Source organism: Morone saxatilis, unplaced genomic scaffold (assembly GCF_004916995.1).
Source record: "Morone saxatilis isolate NCDOM2014 unplaced genomic scaffold, NCSU_SB_2.0 Contig15, whole genome shotgun sequence".
NCBI classification, from domain to species: Eukaryota; Metazoa; Chordata; class Actinopteri; family Moronidae; genus Morone; species Morone saxatilis.
This window is the reverse complement of record NW_023339707.1, coordinates 16,863,051-16,880,529: the sequence shown is the minus strand read 5'-3', so window position 1 is coordinate 16,880,529 and position 17,479 is coordinate 16,863,051. Positions and strand designations below refer to the sequence as shown.

At 40.6% G+C, this 17,479-nt stretch overlaps 2 protein-coding genes across 3 annotated transcripts in view; one reads left to right on the top strand and one right to left on the bottom strand.

Moving 5' to 3' along the window:
• Positions 1–4,956: 4,956 nt before the first annotated feature.
• slmapb (sarcolemma associated protein b) lies at positions 4,957–12,555 on the bottom strand. Of its 2 annotated transcripts, XM_035656668.1 has the most exons (10): positions 12,349–12,555; positions 11,977–12,036; positions 9,866–9,994; positions 9,682–9,756; positions 9,287–9,589; positions 8,484–8,754; positions 8,137–8,308; positions 6,418–6,552; positions 5,838–5,925; positions 4,957–5,435 (listed from the first exon to the last, which is right to left on the bottom strand). In XM_035656668.1, exons 2-9 carry the CDS (start codon positions 12,026–12,028, stop codon positions 5,842–5,844), a joined length of 1,221 nt encoding a protein of 406 aa, XP_035512561.1. In that variant the 5' UTR covers positions 12,029–12,036; positions 12,349–12,555; the 3' UTR covers positions 4,957–5,435; positions 5,838–5,841. The 2 variants fall into 2 exon arrangements, with proteins under 2 accessions (XP_035512561.1, XP_035512562.1); XM_035656669.1 differs by lacking the exon at positions 5,838–5,925.
• A 2,615-nt stretch (positions 12,556–15,170) lies between these two features.
• Positions 15,171–17,479, top strand: part of LOC118324363 (ceramide synthase 5-like) — a 5,778-nt gene continuing 3,469 nt past the window's right edge. Inside the window, exons 1-3 of the mRNA XM_035656670.1 lie at positions 15,171–15,550; positions 16,958–17,060; positions 17,229–17,359. Of these exons, the coding sequence (XP_035512563.1) occupies positions 15,375–15,550; positions 16,958–17,060; positions 17,229–17,359 (410 nt within the window). The 5' untranslated portion in view covers positions 15,171–15,374. The remainder of the gene's footprint in view (positions 15,551–16,957; positions 17,061–17,228; positions 17,360–17,479) is intronic.

The following is a 17,479-nucleotide window of genomic DNA, read 5'->3' as shown; positions in this document are numbered from 1 at the left end:
AACTCTTAGCAAAAACATCACGGCGTGTGTGCAAGTGCAATAAAGAACTGGAAATATAAAAATAGACACCCTAAGCAGCTACAGTCAATAAAGTGAATACAATAAACCCAGAGTGAAGAATTTTACTGGTGTGTAACAAATTATTATTGACCAATGTCGACTCACACACAATCACAGCACATAAATAGCCGACCTGCTCACAGGCAATGATCGAGACATTCATACCCAAAGAGAGGTTCATGCCGAGAATACCTGACCTGGTCGTGTTTAACTAAAAGAAAAAAAGATTATAGTGGCAGAATTACATTTGAACTTCTTTTCACAAGTATAATTTCATAGCTAGTCAAGATTAAAATAGCAAACACTATATACTATACTATATTATACTACATACTATAAATATAATGTTTCTGTAACAACTTTTCTTACTGAACATTTCCACAAGCTTTGCTTCTGTTAATTTTGAAGAAGATGATTTTCAGGTGTTGGCTGCTTTTGTTAGTTTCAGTTGTTAGTTGTCTGTATTGAGCATAAATCTCAAATTATGGTTTTAACGCTTTTCCTCTTATTGAATATTACTGGAAATGTTTTTTGTGTAAGAACAATTAGCAGCTCATTTTGTTTTACTGTGGATTATTAGTCAGTACGACATAATGATGCATGTCTGCAAGAACCCCAGAAGACCCTTCTGTCTTTCCAAAACCTCCTGGTGTTACTAACTGCCCCAGGTTCTGTTACACAGAAATAATAAACAGCAGTCATGCTCTAGAAACTTTATTTTTGCCAATAATGGAAAGAACATAAAATAATAAGACAAAAGAAAAAAAAACCATCAAAAAATAAATTAATTTGTATGTTTTGGACAAAAGCGTCAATGTAAAAATGCAGTTCCACATTAATGCTCATTATGTGGTGGTGCCTTTGAGTCACACCTGGAGGACTTTTACTCCACCAAAGGAGCATTAATAAGTCACTGGATGTGTTTTCTATCTCCACACTGTTTGTTTGAATACATACACATATATTCACATCCAATTTAAAGCTTCGAGTCCAAAACTCACCACCGGGTGTCATGATAGAGGCAGACTGTAGACTGTCTCCTGTTTGCAGTCAGTAGTGAGGATCTGAGAGCTTTTTTTGCACAGACCCCTGGGTGTCATGACATCCACAGAGTGTGATCCATCATCAGCTCTGCTTCAGTTAACAGTGAAGCTTGTTCACTCTCCTGATCGAGCTGTGGACTACAGATTTTGACCTCTGTCTAACCTTGAGGAGGTTTCCTTGACTGAGGGGGAAAGAACAGAACTGATGAACCCACAGAGCCTCCCCATGAACATACTGCCCTCCAGAGGTGATATTGTATTGATGGATCCCAGCATGGTCTGTATATCAAAATAACTTAAAATGGTGTTATTTTAAGGGTTTTTCCACCTGCAGGCCTATTGGTTTGACACAGATATTTAGACATTAAAACATGTAGTGTTTCACAACTATGAACAGATAATAAGCTACATTTCTTTGAAATGGTAAGAGGGAAAAGGGTTGCATAGAAAGATTCAGCTACATGTACGATTCAGCTACATGTACAAAATTTAAATTATCAGGATGTTCATGATGTGAAATCCCAGAAAGAGTTACAGACCTTTGAAGACATTTTTCTCCAAATTTCTCAATTCAATTTCAAAGAAACTTTGAGTCTTAAGTACCAGGAAATGCATTATACATATTGTAGGTAATTACATTTGAAATAGACATCTGCTAAAAAGGTTGAAGCTTTTTATGGTGTTGTGAATTTGAATTACAATGATTGATGAACTACGCTCTGTTTAACAAGGATTTAAGCATTGAACAGTAGTCAAAACTTTGACATCAATGTAAATTAGAGCAACAGGAAGCCCAAGATTACACAGTAAAAATACCATCTAATGCAGCTGCCATTCTGCTGCATCTCTGGTCCACTACAGATGACCTACATGCAAACTAGAGCAGAACAAATGGACACAGCAACTCTGCAGAGAGGCTCCCCAATGCGTGGGAACGATTCTCATATTTTGGTTTATATAGGACGAAGAGGCTGTCCTCAATCTGCTCACATGCACAGTGTATTCCCCAGGTTGCCTGAGCCTCGCGTCACATTAGCCACATCATCCTGGTCGTCACATTGTATCCTGACAGGGATCCTTGAGACAGCAAACCCTGCAGAACAGAAATGACAGAGCCAATGCATTTTCAACAAAAATGAGGATCAGATGTGTCAGGATGAATGACACATACACACTGACTAAGTAACGTGGCAAAAATGTTAAATGTAGAAACAGACATCCTGTTGAGAAATATATTGCATCGTTACACAGAAGTACCATCAGTGTGGTCAGCATGTCTAAAGGGCGTAACTGCACTGAGTGCTTAACCCTATAATCTTCCAGCAGATGTTAAGGTCCCCACAGTCAGTAGTCACATCAACTTAGATCATAAAACTCTGATGAAAAATCTGAAGTCTAAGTAGGGTTTGAGCATGCGTTAAAACATCGCTGGAGGCTGCATGGTGGAGGCGTGTTGTGGTAACAGTGAGACGATGAAATATGATCCAGGAAGTCCCGTTGCAGGGGCGGATCTAGAGAAATATTCATGGGGTGGCCAGAAGGTGGCAGGGAGACTTTAAGGGGTGGGAGAAATATATGTTGATTTAATTACAATCACTAATGAACCCTTAAATGATACTTGAACCCAAACACATTAGATTATTTTGGCATATTAGTTAAGTACTGAATAGAAATATCTAAAGGTGGTTATTAGAAATCAAAAATTAGCCTATTTCATTTTTTTCCGCCTGTTGCAGAGCCACATAAGACATTATACAACTGTATCAACAAGCTGAGCAATACTCCTCATGACGAATAAACTGACCTTTCAGTGTAAAACTTGGTGGAATGCCTCCAGATTTTAAGAAAACTATTATATTGTTACTTATTGAAACTATACTGGATGTAAATAATGCACTAATGAGGCACCCTGGTAGCTCACCTGGTGGAGGAGGCACCCCATGTGCCAGAGCTGGGCCAATAAAAGCCCCCCCAAAAATATGTAATGTTTATGTTAACTCTCTTCCTTTGAGAAAAGACTCTCTGAGGTAATTTCCCTTTACAAAATATTAGAAAAAAAACATACCATTGGTACATACTAGATTCTTTCTAAAAAAGACCTAGAAACTGATCAAATTATTAAAACAATTAACAATGATTCAACTCTAAAGGCCTACAAGAATTATGTGTGATCCCTGTTGTAAATGGCTGAATCCTGGGACCATGATTATATACTATACTATATAAGTAGAGTTTGGGGTATTTTTGTGGGGCAGATGGCTGGGCTGTTTACATTTCTTTGACTCACATGTTGAGTCTCTTCTGCTCCAGAAAGCCCAAACATGTACAAACTGCCCAGTCTCATCTGCAAGAGATATTTATCATCTCCTGGTCAACTTACTGTGCTCCAGCACCTCCAAAAGGGTAACAAGGTACTAATTAGTCTGTCCAAACATTGCACATGTTCACTGTACCACTGTTTATACTGTGGGTATGCTGTCTTTTTCCATGGTGCATTGTTGGCCAGCTGACGTACTCACCTGAGAAAACCAAACTCTTAAAGGAAAACGTTGTGCTCCTGCCTGTCAGCATCAATCAGCATCTTTAAATGCCATCCGCAGTACAGGGAGCTTTTAAAAGGGAGGTAAAACAGGACATGTGAGATATGAGAAGATCACTTTGTTGGAGGGTAGAAGCAAAAAATATTTCTCAAAATATATTACCCATTACCTAATATTAAAAACAAAGAAGAGCTTACCTCATACATGTGACATGCACTCCGTTTTCCTCTACAGGGTTGCAATCATTTGAATGATTCTGAAGAAACAGAACAGCAGCAGGTCCGACCTCGCCTCTATAAAGCTTGGTGGCTACAGTGACTGCCTGCTTGTGCAATTATGAGGTTGAGCTCTTTAATCGAGGTCACTCTTACATGTTAGTGAAGTAGATCATGAACTTTAAACCCAAGAAACGTACTTTCCATCTCTTTACAAAATACATAGATTTTGTACTCACAGGAAACTGAGCAGTCACAAATACAGCAAATGAACAAATATGTCCATTGATCAAATTTGAGATTTTCCACAAATAATTCTAATGCATGCAAATATATAATCATCAGAAAACTCTAAATGGAAGCCAAATTTGTTGTATCTGTTCAACATGAAGTATTAGACCAGTTTCTTGTGGTGGCTACTGGTAAGATGTGATACAATAACGTGAATTTAAATTATATTGTGTTATGTAATATTAACTTCCCTTTGGTAAACAACTGATGTACAGACTATGGTGGCCATTATTAATAAAAAATCTCTGTGGCCCCTTCTTAGTGTTTTCACTGGCACCAATGCAATAAGACTTAAAATGTATATTCCTTGTTTTAAAGCAATTGTAAATGGGTGATTCTAGGATGCCAACTGAATCTGTGGGTCTGATTAATATGATGTACAGAAGCTAGTGCAGAAACAGAAAAGTAAATTTAATATATCCATCTTCTTTACCTTCGTCGTCTATATGGGAGAGACCGTATCTTAAATGGAAGGCAGAAGCAAACAGTAACACAGGAGTTCGCTACTTACAGTCCTGAACTAGATTCTGTTAATGAAGGAAAACCATCTTTCCAGACCTAAAATATTTCACTTGTGGCTGCATCACTTCAATCATCATGAATGAAAAACATCTTTCAGGACTATGAAACACGCTAGGCAGAAAACAGCAAAGATAAACTCCTGCTGAAATACCTTCCCCAGGTTCGGCCTCTACCCATTTCTACATTGAGATCAGTTATGATGAGAGATAACGTGCCCACCACAACCATCCACTGATTGACTGATGTTATGTATCTGGGGCATTCATCATGTACTCCATCAGGGGCTGCATTATTGAGACATTTATTATTCTGACAGGTACAGAGACGTGTTACATTTAGGGAGGTTTAAACTCCAGGTAATCCACCTAAAATATCATCATATATATATATTTAGAATTAATTGTGTAGAGCATCTTTACATTCATTAATGGATAATCGTTTAAGTCATGATAGTAAACTAGATTTCCTTCAAATAATAGACATACAAACAAACGTATTCATTTGCACACAAAACGGACATTCTTTTATTAACCTCTCTGTCATCTAAAATAGAGCATCTTAAAAATTAAACAGTGTTTAGTATGAGCCCTCCTAATTAATAGTGCAGATATGATAAGGGGGCAAGTGCGGAGAAATCTGACGACAAATATGGATTTTGCGTGTGTGTGTGTTCGAGCATGTTGCCCTCAGGTCCTGAAGAGCACAGCAGCAGTCACTGCTGTCACAGCCACAGCAACCACGGGTCCCCAGATCATCCATGGCTTCTGAAAAGAGTGGTGACACAGAAATGGAAACATGAGCATCACCGCTTGAAACCGCCCATCCAAAGATCGCCAAAGCTTTGACAGAGGGGAGCTTGCCATTGAGACCAATGCAGGGCACAGAGAATGCGAGTTAGCGCTTTCAGATTAACATAAGCCAATCATAAGCCAACTGAGAGAAACAGTTGTTAAGCATTAGCCATCCAGACAAGACAAACAGATGTCAGATGTTGGAACTGTATGATTAGAGAGGTTAGAGTTTCTAAAGACGTCAATTTTTGGAGTTACCCCCCCTGAGGAAGACATTCTGGGGAATTAGGGGAAACCTGATTAAGTCATGCAATGAGCTAAAAGACACTGATGAGAATGAAGGATGTAGGCCGACTTGACAGGAGTAATGTGTACCTTACTACCACAATGCGCCGAAGCACCAATACAGCAAAGCCAGGATAAGGCCGATGACTATGGCTTGAACAGGCAGCAATAGGGATGTCTACAGAAGGGAAGGGATATTATAGTAATCAACTGCAATGGGACATACTTTAGTTGGGTGTAGCTTTATTAATAAACCTCTCAGTCAATGTCTGTCTGTAATTGATGTTTATACAACTCTCAGAGCCACACACGGCTGTCAATGTCTAAAAGCAACAGTAAAGGGCAGTGGATGAGTACAGGGGAGCAGGTGTGCTGAGATTAAAAGAAATATACTGTGAATCCTACAACAGATTCACCTTTTGTGCCTGGAGATATTTCACAAAATAAATGGATGTTCATTAAAATTTGAAGCAAAGCTCATGCTTCCAAAACCAAAACAACTGAAGATGTTTGCTTCTTATGCAAATAAAAGCTGTGGTGCTGTTTTTTTTTTTTTTAAACTCAACTGCAGATCATTATTTCTACATTCCATGCACTTCTTGATAACATTTGTCAAACAATTATATACAATTTTATTTAACTGTAGCAGGTATGACAGACCAGCCCTCACCTTTGTTCCCTTCTCCTTTAATTCCTTCATGTTGGCGTTGCACTCCTCAAGTTCATCTTTAAGCGACTGTTTTTCCTGCTCAGTCTTCTCATACTTTTCCTTTAGGTCTGACAGCTCCGTCTTAGCCTCCTCATACTGCATAAAGCAAATCATACGTCTTTAAACACAAATCACTTTCAAATACATGTATTCTCAGGGTCAATTTGGCGGACAAGGGAAACATGCTGGCACCAAAAGTTGCTGCATCACTGCTTAATTTAAGGTGGCAACTGTTTCTCACAGGCTTCGTCATCTGACAGGGCTTCACAGGACGAGCTCAGTCTAAAAAGGACACTGTGAGAGCACTCTCATTCAGTGACTGTAAAGCAACACCACACTGGGATGAATTACTTGTGGTTAAGGATGACTTCATCTCTCCTTTCTGCTATTCAACAGTGCCCCTCCTGTCTGGGTGTCACAGCAACGACTCACCCCCCCTCCATTCTGCTCAATTTGACTGGGAGCATTACAGTAGTTTGCTTCTGCCCGCAGCAAGCGACCTGTGGACTGTTTAGACTGTAGGTTGCTTACATTTCATAACTTTTTGTTTTAAGAAAGAAGCTGGGCATTTCACAGTCATTTCAACATTGTTTTAGACTTTAGTTTGTAAGACCATGTTAGGAAGTCATTAAGGCTCAATACAGGGTCTGTATGTCTCTTCTGTAATGTCTGAAAATAGAACATCAGTCTGACAAAATGCTTTTTTTTTTTATATTGTAGGTGCATGACAGTCGGATGATCAGGGCAAATAAAACTAAACATTTGGATTAGATGACTACAAAGAGCTGCTGTCTGGTTGATGACTATCACAAAATATCCTAAAGCCTTGAATGCCACCATTTTAAATGATTATAAGCTAGGCTACAACCTCAAAGATGGACAGATAAAGGATCAAGGCCTGTATTTATCAAGTGTGGCAGATTGGGAAATCCGTCCTAAATGGCCAAAATTCTTGCAAATATGCAGTTGTCTAAACTAAGAACCAACAATTCCATGAGCTCAGTTCTCGCACAATCAACTATTAATGGGCCACTGTAACATTTAGGATGATCTATTGGCTCAAATGGGAAATTATAAATATTAATTATTGTTTTCATTAGTGTATTATCATCTAAAACAATAATGAATCGGATGTTTTTGTTACCTTAGAAGAGTAATTTTTATCTACAGAGGTCCTCTTCCACAGAAGTCGTCATAATTCTACAGTAGCCCAGAACAGACAAACCAAACACCGGCTCTAGATAGGGATATTTTGCGTTTTTCATGAGTTTTGCAGCCACTGTAGTTTCTCCTACAAGCATGGAGCTGTATTTAAATGGTTGCAATCTGCTACTTCGCTGCTAGATGCCACTGAATCCTACACACCTAACCTTTAACCATGGTAAAAACTATTTAAAAAGTAGGATTTAACACTATTTGGTGACAGCTTTAGATTTGTTAGTCTCACATAAAATCTTTACTACAAACATAAAGATCATGTACTTGCATGAAATAAAAAAGACTGGCATTAATGTACGAGCCTGATGCCTGCCATCAGTCGCAGGCATTGAAAACTGTGACTAAATAGCAACAAGTATCGACAGAGTGTACCTGTCAGGTTTGAGGATGTACTGTAATTCCAAGGAGTGATTCTAAGGCGCGTGACACTTGGTTAATGACTTTTTAGTTTTGAGAACACACCTCTCTCTGCAGAGTCTTGCTGCGACTTTCTGCTTCATCCAATTGGGTTTGCAGCTTGGTGCTATCCTGCTGATGCTGGAGCTGCAGGGCCGCCAGCCTCTTCTCCAACTCCTGCTGGGATCTCTCCAGGGCTTTGAGGCTACTGCTCAACTCACCATTCTGGGCACGCGAACTACCAGAATTAAAAAAAAAAACACTGAGTTCAATAGGTGAAGGATCAGACAAAGGGAGGTGTGTGGTAAACTGTGCAGCAAAACATGTTGGAACAGAGTCAAGCAAATTAAACAGAGGGAGCACCGAGGTGGGAGCGTAGCCGAGCGCTTGATAATGTAGCTCAGTGCACTGACCTGGCAAGGTCTTTCTCCAGCTGCTTCTGTTTCTGCAGCACTGCCTCTTTCTCAGAGCGCAGTCCCGCACATTCACTTTGCAGGTTGCCCTTCTCTTTCTGGTGAGTCTTGAGGAGTTCCTCCTTTTCAGCCCTGAGGGAAGCACACTCACTTTGCAGGCCGCTCCTTTCCTTCTGGTGCTTGTTGACAATGTCTTGTTTTTCAGATCGCAGGGCAGAACACTCCTTCTGAAGGCCATTACACTCCACCTGCATGGACTGCAGCTCACCGGCTTTGAAAAAACACAATGGTTTTATATAACGGTGCATTCTTTGAGCAGATGCTCTTTCTTAATTGGCTTACAGAGAAGAAAGTTTCTTTCTAGTTTCTAATAATATATTTAACGTCTTTGCGTGCATGAACAGGCTAGTGTACATCTGACACAGTACTGTACACAGGGTCAAGTTTCTTAATGCTAAAAACAAAATAAATAAAGCCATATTTCAATATAAAAAGGTCACTAAGCAACACATTCTTCAGTAGTGATTAACATTACGACTTGATTACAATTGACAGAGAAATTTAAGTTTGTAAACTGTTCCAAAACTCCTAAGAGTCAATTATGTTTCGTACATATTTGAAAAAAAAAATAAACTAATGGAACTGCTACTGTTTATAAAAACTGTGTTTGAAAGTGTTTCCTTTCATGTATGTATGACTGAAGTAAATACTTCTATGATGACTACAATCACTGTGTCAGATCCTTTGTACCAGTTATCATCATCATGTTTTGTTTTATAGTGTGTATGTGCACCATGTAGTACCTTGTATTTCTGCAGTTTTCTGCCACTGCTTGCTCTGCTGCTGAAGGTCACGCTGTAGGTTGTCAATTTCACGCTCATATTTGTTGGCAGTCTGACGCCATTTGTCCAGGTCCTTTGACACGGTTGACAGGTTAGTCTGGATAGCAGCGACGTCACGGTCCCGCTCAGCAGTGGCTGCCTCCAGGGAACGTTTCAGCGCCTTCGCCTCATCACGTGCACTTTGTAGCTCGTCGTGTGAACCGGAGGAGACATCTATCTGCTCTCTGAGAACGCCCATGTCATCTTGGAGCTGCCGCAGCTGGCCTGTCCACGTGAAGGTCAGTGTTTGTATTAGTAGTGTAGACATTTTTATTAGGCTAGACAACATTTTCAAAGGCACAAATACACCAATGTACCTTGAAGAAGTTTGATCTGTTTCGCAGATTCATCAGCTTGTTGCTTATTTTCTTTTCTCTCTTCCTCCAAGATACCTACAAAATATTGTTTCATTTATTTTATGCGTGTGTGCATAGTATAAAGTGGAGAGAATGGTGTGTATCAAACATCAAATATTGTAAAAAAAAAAAAAATATTCTTTACCTTGTAGCTCAATGCATTTGTGCTTCTCAGTATTAGCTTGCTCCTGGGCTTCTCGTAGTTCATCATTCAAGCGCTGGATAATCTTTTCTGAGTCACCAGAGGACCCCATGTTTGACCGGGTCAGGTCATCTGGATAAAGAAACAGAAATGATTATCCGGATTATAGATCCTTTTTCCTAACATGAGTGTCTAGCTGTAAGGATATGGCTGTCTATCTTCCTGCATAGTCACTGAGTGGATACAGAGACATTAGAAAGTAAAGTTTAAACCATAATGACACATCGGGCAGTAACGATTCAATACTATAAAAATAGAATAACTCGAAGTTCCACAGTATTAATTCTGCTTCAGTCCCAAATATTTAACCAGGGCTGACATACTAGATGATTTCCCAAGATATTGAAATGGGACTATTACATAAACTAATTGCCAACCCAGAAATAGACACAACTACATTATCTGCATTTTTTTTATCCAAGGTTTAATTCCAAACTGTCCATTAACCAAGCAACACACAAATCTCTGGCACTTCTACAGTGCTAGTGAACAGTAGGTTACTGTAAACAATGCACAAAGGGAATGGACTAGCCAAGGTTGTCAAGGGTCTGTTGTGTTTCCTAGAGGTGGAAACAAACCCCACAAATACTTGGGCTTTGCAATGCCCAGAGAATATCTTGATCCCCTAATCTACCATGGCTAGGAAAAGAGATGACCTCACTCGTGCCGAGCATTTGGCAGAGGGGAAAACAAGAGTCAGGACAGGTCAAGCATGTGCACCATAAATGGACACATGAGAGGACCGAGTCTGCCATGAAACGCTGCATTTGTCATGAAAACTGTGATTTCATTGTGTCTGGCGCGCACAGCTGCATAAACACACTGTACAAATACACACACATATTGTTAGCAGCGCTACCAGATGGCATTGATAAATGCCCCTAAAATGAGAGGGTATGAAGAGCCTGCTGGAGGCTGGTGGCACCCTCTGACTCAAGCACATGACCACCCTGCTGTGTGCCAGACAAAGGATGGGTGGTCAGCGCTCGGTCCTGCATGTGTGTATGAGGTTGTGTGTTCCTTCATGCATGCATATGTATGAGTGAGAGTCAGAATGTGAGTGGGCTCCCTGTAGGGTTGTCTGTGCTCGGTTTGTGTGAAAGATGAATGTCCTCTGGAGAGCACGAGATAACGAGAGTATTTCAGATGAGGGCGTCCAACGTGTTATCTTTAGCAACATTAGTTATTACAGCCATTACGACTTAATGTCAGAGACTGACACCTGACAAAGTAATAATGGAATTAGTCTGTGTGTAAAAATACATCTCTGCCTAGTTGGGGGATATTGGGCATCACACTGCCTCAAGTGACGACAGAAAAAAATGTAGGAGAAAGTCTTTTTTTAGCTCAAGTGCTGAAGGCTAGAGCCATCATGCTCTATCTTCCCCCCGCTGTCGGCTTCCTTCCCGTTGAATGTGACGGCATTCTTTAACTGAATCAGACGGTTAGCGCAGCTCGACACATACAGCATTCAGTGAATCTCTGCTGATCAAACTGCTAGGAGTGATATTAAATTACAGCTACAAAATATGCTGTGTGCGACCGAAACTGAGAAATATCCTCATCATTTTCTAAATGACTGATACCGTTGTTTCCTTCCTGGAAGTGCCCATATGCTGTGCAGTGCAGCATTACATATTCATCCATCATGCAAAATTGATTTACTCACTAATATGCTTGCACGTCGCGTTGCTTTATCCACTGGATTCTTTTTTTTTTTTAAATAAGCCACCCTAATTGTCACTAACACACATTAGTCAGCTGATGTGCCCTCTGTGAAAAGTGACTCCATCTTTTAATAAGCTGTTGAGACTAGAGAAATCAGCCTCTAAAACAAGGCCACCTAGAGCAGTCTCAACCCAACCAACTGCCCTCGTAGCTACACACTCTTCTAAGAGTTACTCATTGCTTTCTCTCTCGTCTCTCTCTCTCGTTCTTTGTAAGGACTGCTGTGGCAGGTGAGAGCCATTTGAACAGCAAAACAATGCCAAGTCATTCACTTCAATTCTTTTTTGTCCATGTTCTCAGGAAAAAAAATAATACAGCTGGGTTACCTTTAATGACTGATACGTTATTCAGGGGATCGCTCAGCTCTTTGTCATCCATTTGCTTATCTGTAAAAGAAAAATATATAACTACATATCATGAAAACATATATAGCACCAAAACAAGAGTTCACGTTGACAAATCCATTTTAAATAAATATATATTAACTAAATTATTAAGACTGTGGTTGATGTTCTTATGGTTAAGGATTTGAGTATTTTCAAAAAGGTAAACACAAAAATGCATGCTCATCTATGAACACATAAGTACTTTTGGAAGAGGCAGCTGCATAGTTGCTGAGAAATTCCCTTTTGGAGGACTAGGTCACAGAAAACATATTAATCAAAAGGTTAAGAATTAAACTCAGGAGGAGATATTACCTTAGGTGATCCAGGAGCTACAGTACTCTGCGTGCTGAGGCTACAGCAGTCCCTGACATGAAGAACTCTTCTCCAACTACCAGATTTTTTCTGATGCGAAATGGAACAGTCCAAGCAGTGAGGGGGGGGGGATGCCGACGGGATGACAGACGCTGTGTATCGGACCTCCCTGCTGCTGCTGGACCGAAGCCAGCCGAGACGCAAGAACTGGTTAAAGTAAGTGGACAGATACCTCAAATGTGGTTAAAATGCTACACTACAGTCAAACGAGTGTCCTCTAAAACACGACCCACCCCCCTATTTTGTGGCTTAAGTCCCCAGCCCCCACACACTAGGTCATGCATCCGAGTTGGGCATCTCGGAAGCTGCAGCTGCATACTGACACAGAGAGGTTTTGTTCAGGGAGCTGGGCTGCTCTCTGGCCAGTTGGTACTGATGTAAAAATCCTCAGGAGGATGCAGAATAAAAGGATGGCCAGTGTGGGAGTGGGTGTCATGTATGTGCTGCACCCACCTCCTCTCTTTGTTTTGCCCTTGCAGGTCACTATTTTGTCGCTTGAAAATTCATAAATTACTGGCTTTGACGGTTAGATCTGCATGTCATCCTGAAGGGTGAAGTTGTGCTGTAACAGGGACAAACGGTGTGTTCTTGTGTTGTATTGGCACGTGAAATACCCTCTGGAGCATGCTTTGAAATGTGTGCTGACGTAAAGTCAAGATAATGAAAAGAAAGCAGTGACCTAAATTTAAAAAAGGATTTCACAGTGGTATTTAAATCCTTAAACCTCTTTTTATATATAAGCAAATACACGTCGCTCTCCGATTACACGCTTTTATAAAAAGGTATAGTGTCATATCGGGAAATCGTTAAATAATGCATGAAGATTGCACACAGACAGAAATGTAGCAGTCTTCTGATATGACTTGTTTTTAAGACTGTGCACATCCACGTTATAGATTGGCGTAAAACTAATGTCACATGCCCAGTGGTATAAGTATGAACAGTTCTTGTGCCAAGTGTTTTTTCAGATCAGTGCATACTTAATGTTAATACAGAATGTGCTTATAGTCAGTGTAAAGTCGAGACCGTCACCCAGCTAGCTGTAAAGGAATAAATTACACAGTACATAAAAAGTCCACAACTTGCAAGTTTTAGTGTGGAAACCAATAGGTTCCCTCTATAGTGCGCTGCTATCCGCTTGCAGCTACACAATGAGAATACATTTAGGGAGATAAGGACACTGCAATGGCTAATTTTGCCTATAAAAATCCAGGTATAAAGGGTTATCTTTTAGGACTCACAGGGTAAAATGTAAGCTCCAATGTGCAACCAGGGACACCAGGTTTCCTAATGAGTTTGAGTTATGCTGTGTGGCCAGATTCCACTGACAGACCTTAACCTAGGTTGGTAGAGCAGGCTAGTAGTGAGGTAAAGGTTTACGAATTAAAGCTGCAAATCATTGATGGTGTTGTCAGTCAATAATCAACCATTCCAACCTTCTACTCTATTTTCAATAAAAATTTACAGTCTTTACAAACCGTGTCTTGGCATCCCACAAAGCTGTTTTTCTCCTCTAGAAGACACTACGTCTAACTTCAGTAAAGGGGATTAAGAACTTAAAGAGCACGCAATAAGTGTGTGTTCACCACACAGACACCTTAAGGTTAAACCCACATAAATCAGATCTGAACCACGTTTTAGGAGTGGCAGATTCAACCACCTTTACAAGCATAAAGCTCTGCATCAACATTACTTTATGACTACAATTAATGGGAACTCAAAATATGTGCTCTCAATATGAAAACTTCTGGACACAGGCCTAAGGCACTGAGAGGTCATCTTGAATGCAAGCACAGTATAAATCTGCACTCAGTTGCCAATTTATTAGCTACACCTATCTTACCTTCATCTGTGTTGTAACATTCAGGTTTTGTTGAGCTTGTTGCTGAGAGGTGTTGATTCAACTTTATGATCTCTTTGGAGGATCATAACCGTCACAAAGTTAGGATTTATTGCCAGGCATGTTGCATTGGACTTTGCATTAGTTTTAGTGTATAATTATGCATAATTATGTATGGCTGGCTGTGGAAATATTGGCTATTTTAGGAGGAAGGAAATTAAATTAATCTTTTTTTGTGACAGTCATCCACTAGAAATCCTAAAGAAAATTAATTTAAGCTCCATTGGATAATGACATTAGTGACTTTGATGACATACTGTAAACTAACCAAAATAGCGTTAACAGCTAAAATGCTACTATTCATTAAGCTACGTAGCAAACGTTAGGTTGCTAAGAGAACTTAGGTTGCTAAGTAGAGAACGTTAGGTTGCTAAGTAGAGAACGTTAGAAAACGTTACTTGAAAAGTTACCGTTAAAACTGATAGCTAGAACTAGCTTCTTGTTTTAATTGTTAGAGGATATTCCCTTAAAATGTACTTATAGTAAGTTCAAGAGTTAAATACCTTCAAAAATGTATTTCAACTACGGCAACTTACCGTCAAACAACTTCAAAATATGGTCAGTTAAACGTTAATTTACTATAATGGCGGACTAATTAGATGACGATTGACGCTAATTGCAAACAGGGGGTGGACACGTAACGTAACGTAAGAGTCAGTTGACGTTAGCTAACGTTAGCTGCCTTTAAATCCCCATTATTATAATCATCATCATCATCATCGTTACCTCTACTTTTAAAAGCACAATGCAATGGTGGAGAGGCACAAGACTGGGTTAACAATAGTCAGTTCATCTGTCAAATGGAAAAAACTTCATTGAAAGTTGCCTAATCAGTGAGGTGGGTGTTGCCTTTCAGCCTTACGTGTCAACCTAGCGGTCCGTGCAGTTTACTCAGAGGAGTTAACCAGAAGTGATACTCAGCTAATGTTAGTGGAGCTAGGGAGGAGGTGGGAACATCACTGCCGAAAAGGGCTTCACTTTGTTAACTTAAATCCCACCACATGTCCGAACAGTAACTGTTTAGTGGTTTACCTAATTTGCGACTCGCGTATTTTCCTGATCCCCGATGACTTCCTCTATCTCAGACTGGATTTGGAGTGAGAGATTTTGGCTTCCCGAAAATGTTTCATGGGCGGACCTGGAGCGTCCGCCACCTGGTGTGGAGTATCCCCGATTAGGAGACATCCTTTGCGCCTTGCCCCTGGCTGTCGCAGTTTTTCTACTAAGACAGCTTTTTGAAAGGTAAATGCAGAAAACGTAGTGATAAGTTCCTTGTTTTGGGTGCCTGCTGTGTGCGGGTGCACAGCTGAGGGGCTTCAACTGTTCGTGAAGGGAAAAAACAAAAAACAAAACAAGAATCAGCCACAAAAAAAAAGGGATTTCTGGAGAATACAGCAATACAAATGCTACTCCTTGCAGCAGTCTTAACAGATGAGTCATTCTCTTATAAACACAAAACTGTGAACTGGAGAGAGACAGCTCTCTGTGTGCTTATTATCCTGAGCTGTTGCTGTCACACAAAGTGATTTGTAATGATAAATAAATGTACCTTCTAACAAAAATCCCCTCTGGTTCATAGACGGGGCTTCATGTGACAGATAATTATGGTCTGTTTCTCTCTCTTCTCGTGGGAAGATTCTTGTATTCTTTGATCGTAAGAATAAAAGAAGTCACTGTTGTGTTTGTTTTTGCTGTAACCCCTTAATTAACAGTGTAAGCATTCCTTTTAGGTGATGAACTCACACTGGCTTGAGACACCAGTTTGCCTTGCTGAGCAGTCAGTTTTCTTAGGATAGCTTAGGGGGGGGGAAACAGGAATGGCTTAGAATAATTACAGAGCTTGATTCCTAATGTGATCACCGGAAACTGAGTGTTTTGCGCCTGCGTTAGTGGCCTTTTGAAACCGGTCTGTGCAGTGTGTATCACTCGCTGAAAGTCATCTTTTCACTGCAGAGTTCAGCTAAATTAGGGGTTATGCAGACTTTCTTAGAAGTGCTTTATTTAGAGTAAAATCACCAATGAAAGGGCCCGGCCAAAGGCTAGTCTGTACTTCTATTCATTCAGTCTCTTTCCATGTTGGGGAAACCACTCAAGATAAGTAGGGGGGGGGGTTTGTGAGAGTTCGATGTAATAAGTGGCTCTGGGTCTGAGCTCGAACAGTGGTCAACTCAACCAGATGAACCAGATGATCTTGTGACACAAATCAGTATATTGGTTCGAGGCGGCCCTCCCGTCTCTCTCTCCCACCCTCTCACATGATGGGTCATCACGCTCTGTTTGGACTAGGTGCTACATTCCCCAGGATTCCTTCTAACTCTTACCCCATAGGCCCTATTGTACTCTTTCCCTCCCCTGAAGACACACACACACACACACACACACCACACCACACACACACACACCACACGGCACGTCAAACATTACTTTGGTGGGAAAAGCTGGAAGCTCAGCAGTTCCTGTTAGTGGAGGGGAAGTCCTTATCAATCTGTAGCTAATAGTTCATGTGTTTCTTTATAGTCTGTAACAAAGTTGCTTAAACTTCTCCTTTTTGACATCTCTCCTTTGTCTGTCTCTCTCTGTACCACACCATCTCTGGCCCCTCTCTCCCTCTCCCTCTCTTTTTTTTTGCCTCTGTCTGTGTGTATACAGGCTAGTGGCCAAGCCCTGTGCCCACATACTTCAGATTCAGGCGGGAGTGCCTCGGCGAGCTCAGTCCAATGATGTCCTGGAGAGGGTGTATCAGTCCAAAACGGTACATAAGGCCCACGTTTGTTCTGCAGTCCATTAAGTGTTCCTCTGCACACCGAAATACAGATGTTACTCCACTGGAATATGCCACCACAGGCGCAATAATATGTTCTTCATGCAGTGTGACAGTCGTACCGACTGGTGTTGTATTTGTCCTGTGCTGTCTCTTTAGCCTCCAGACACGAGGCAACTGGAGGGACTCTCGAAGCAACTGGACTGGGATGTACGGAAAATACAAAGATGGTTTCGTGTCCGCCGGAACCAAGACAGGCCCAGTATTCAGAAAAAGTTCTGTGAGAGCATGTAGGTTCTTACTACACTGCTGTGTAATGTGCACACACTTAATAAGTGCAGAATTATCTGCAATTTTAATTAATGTCAGTAGATCCAACACTTTGGTCTTTATATCTTATTTTTGATTCT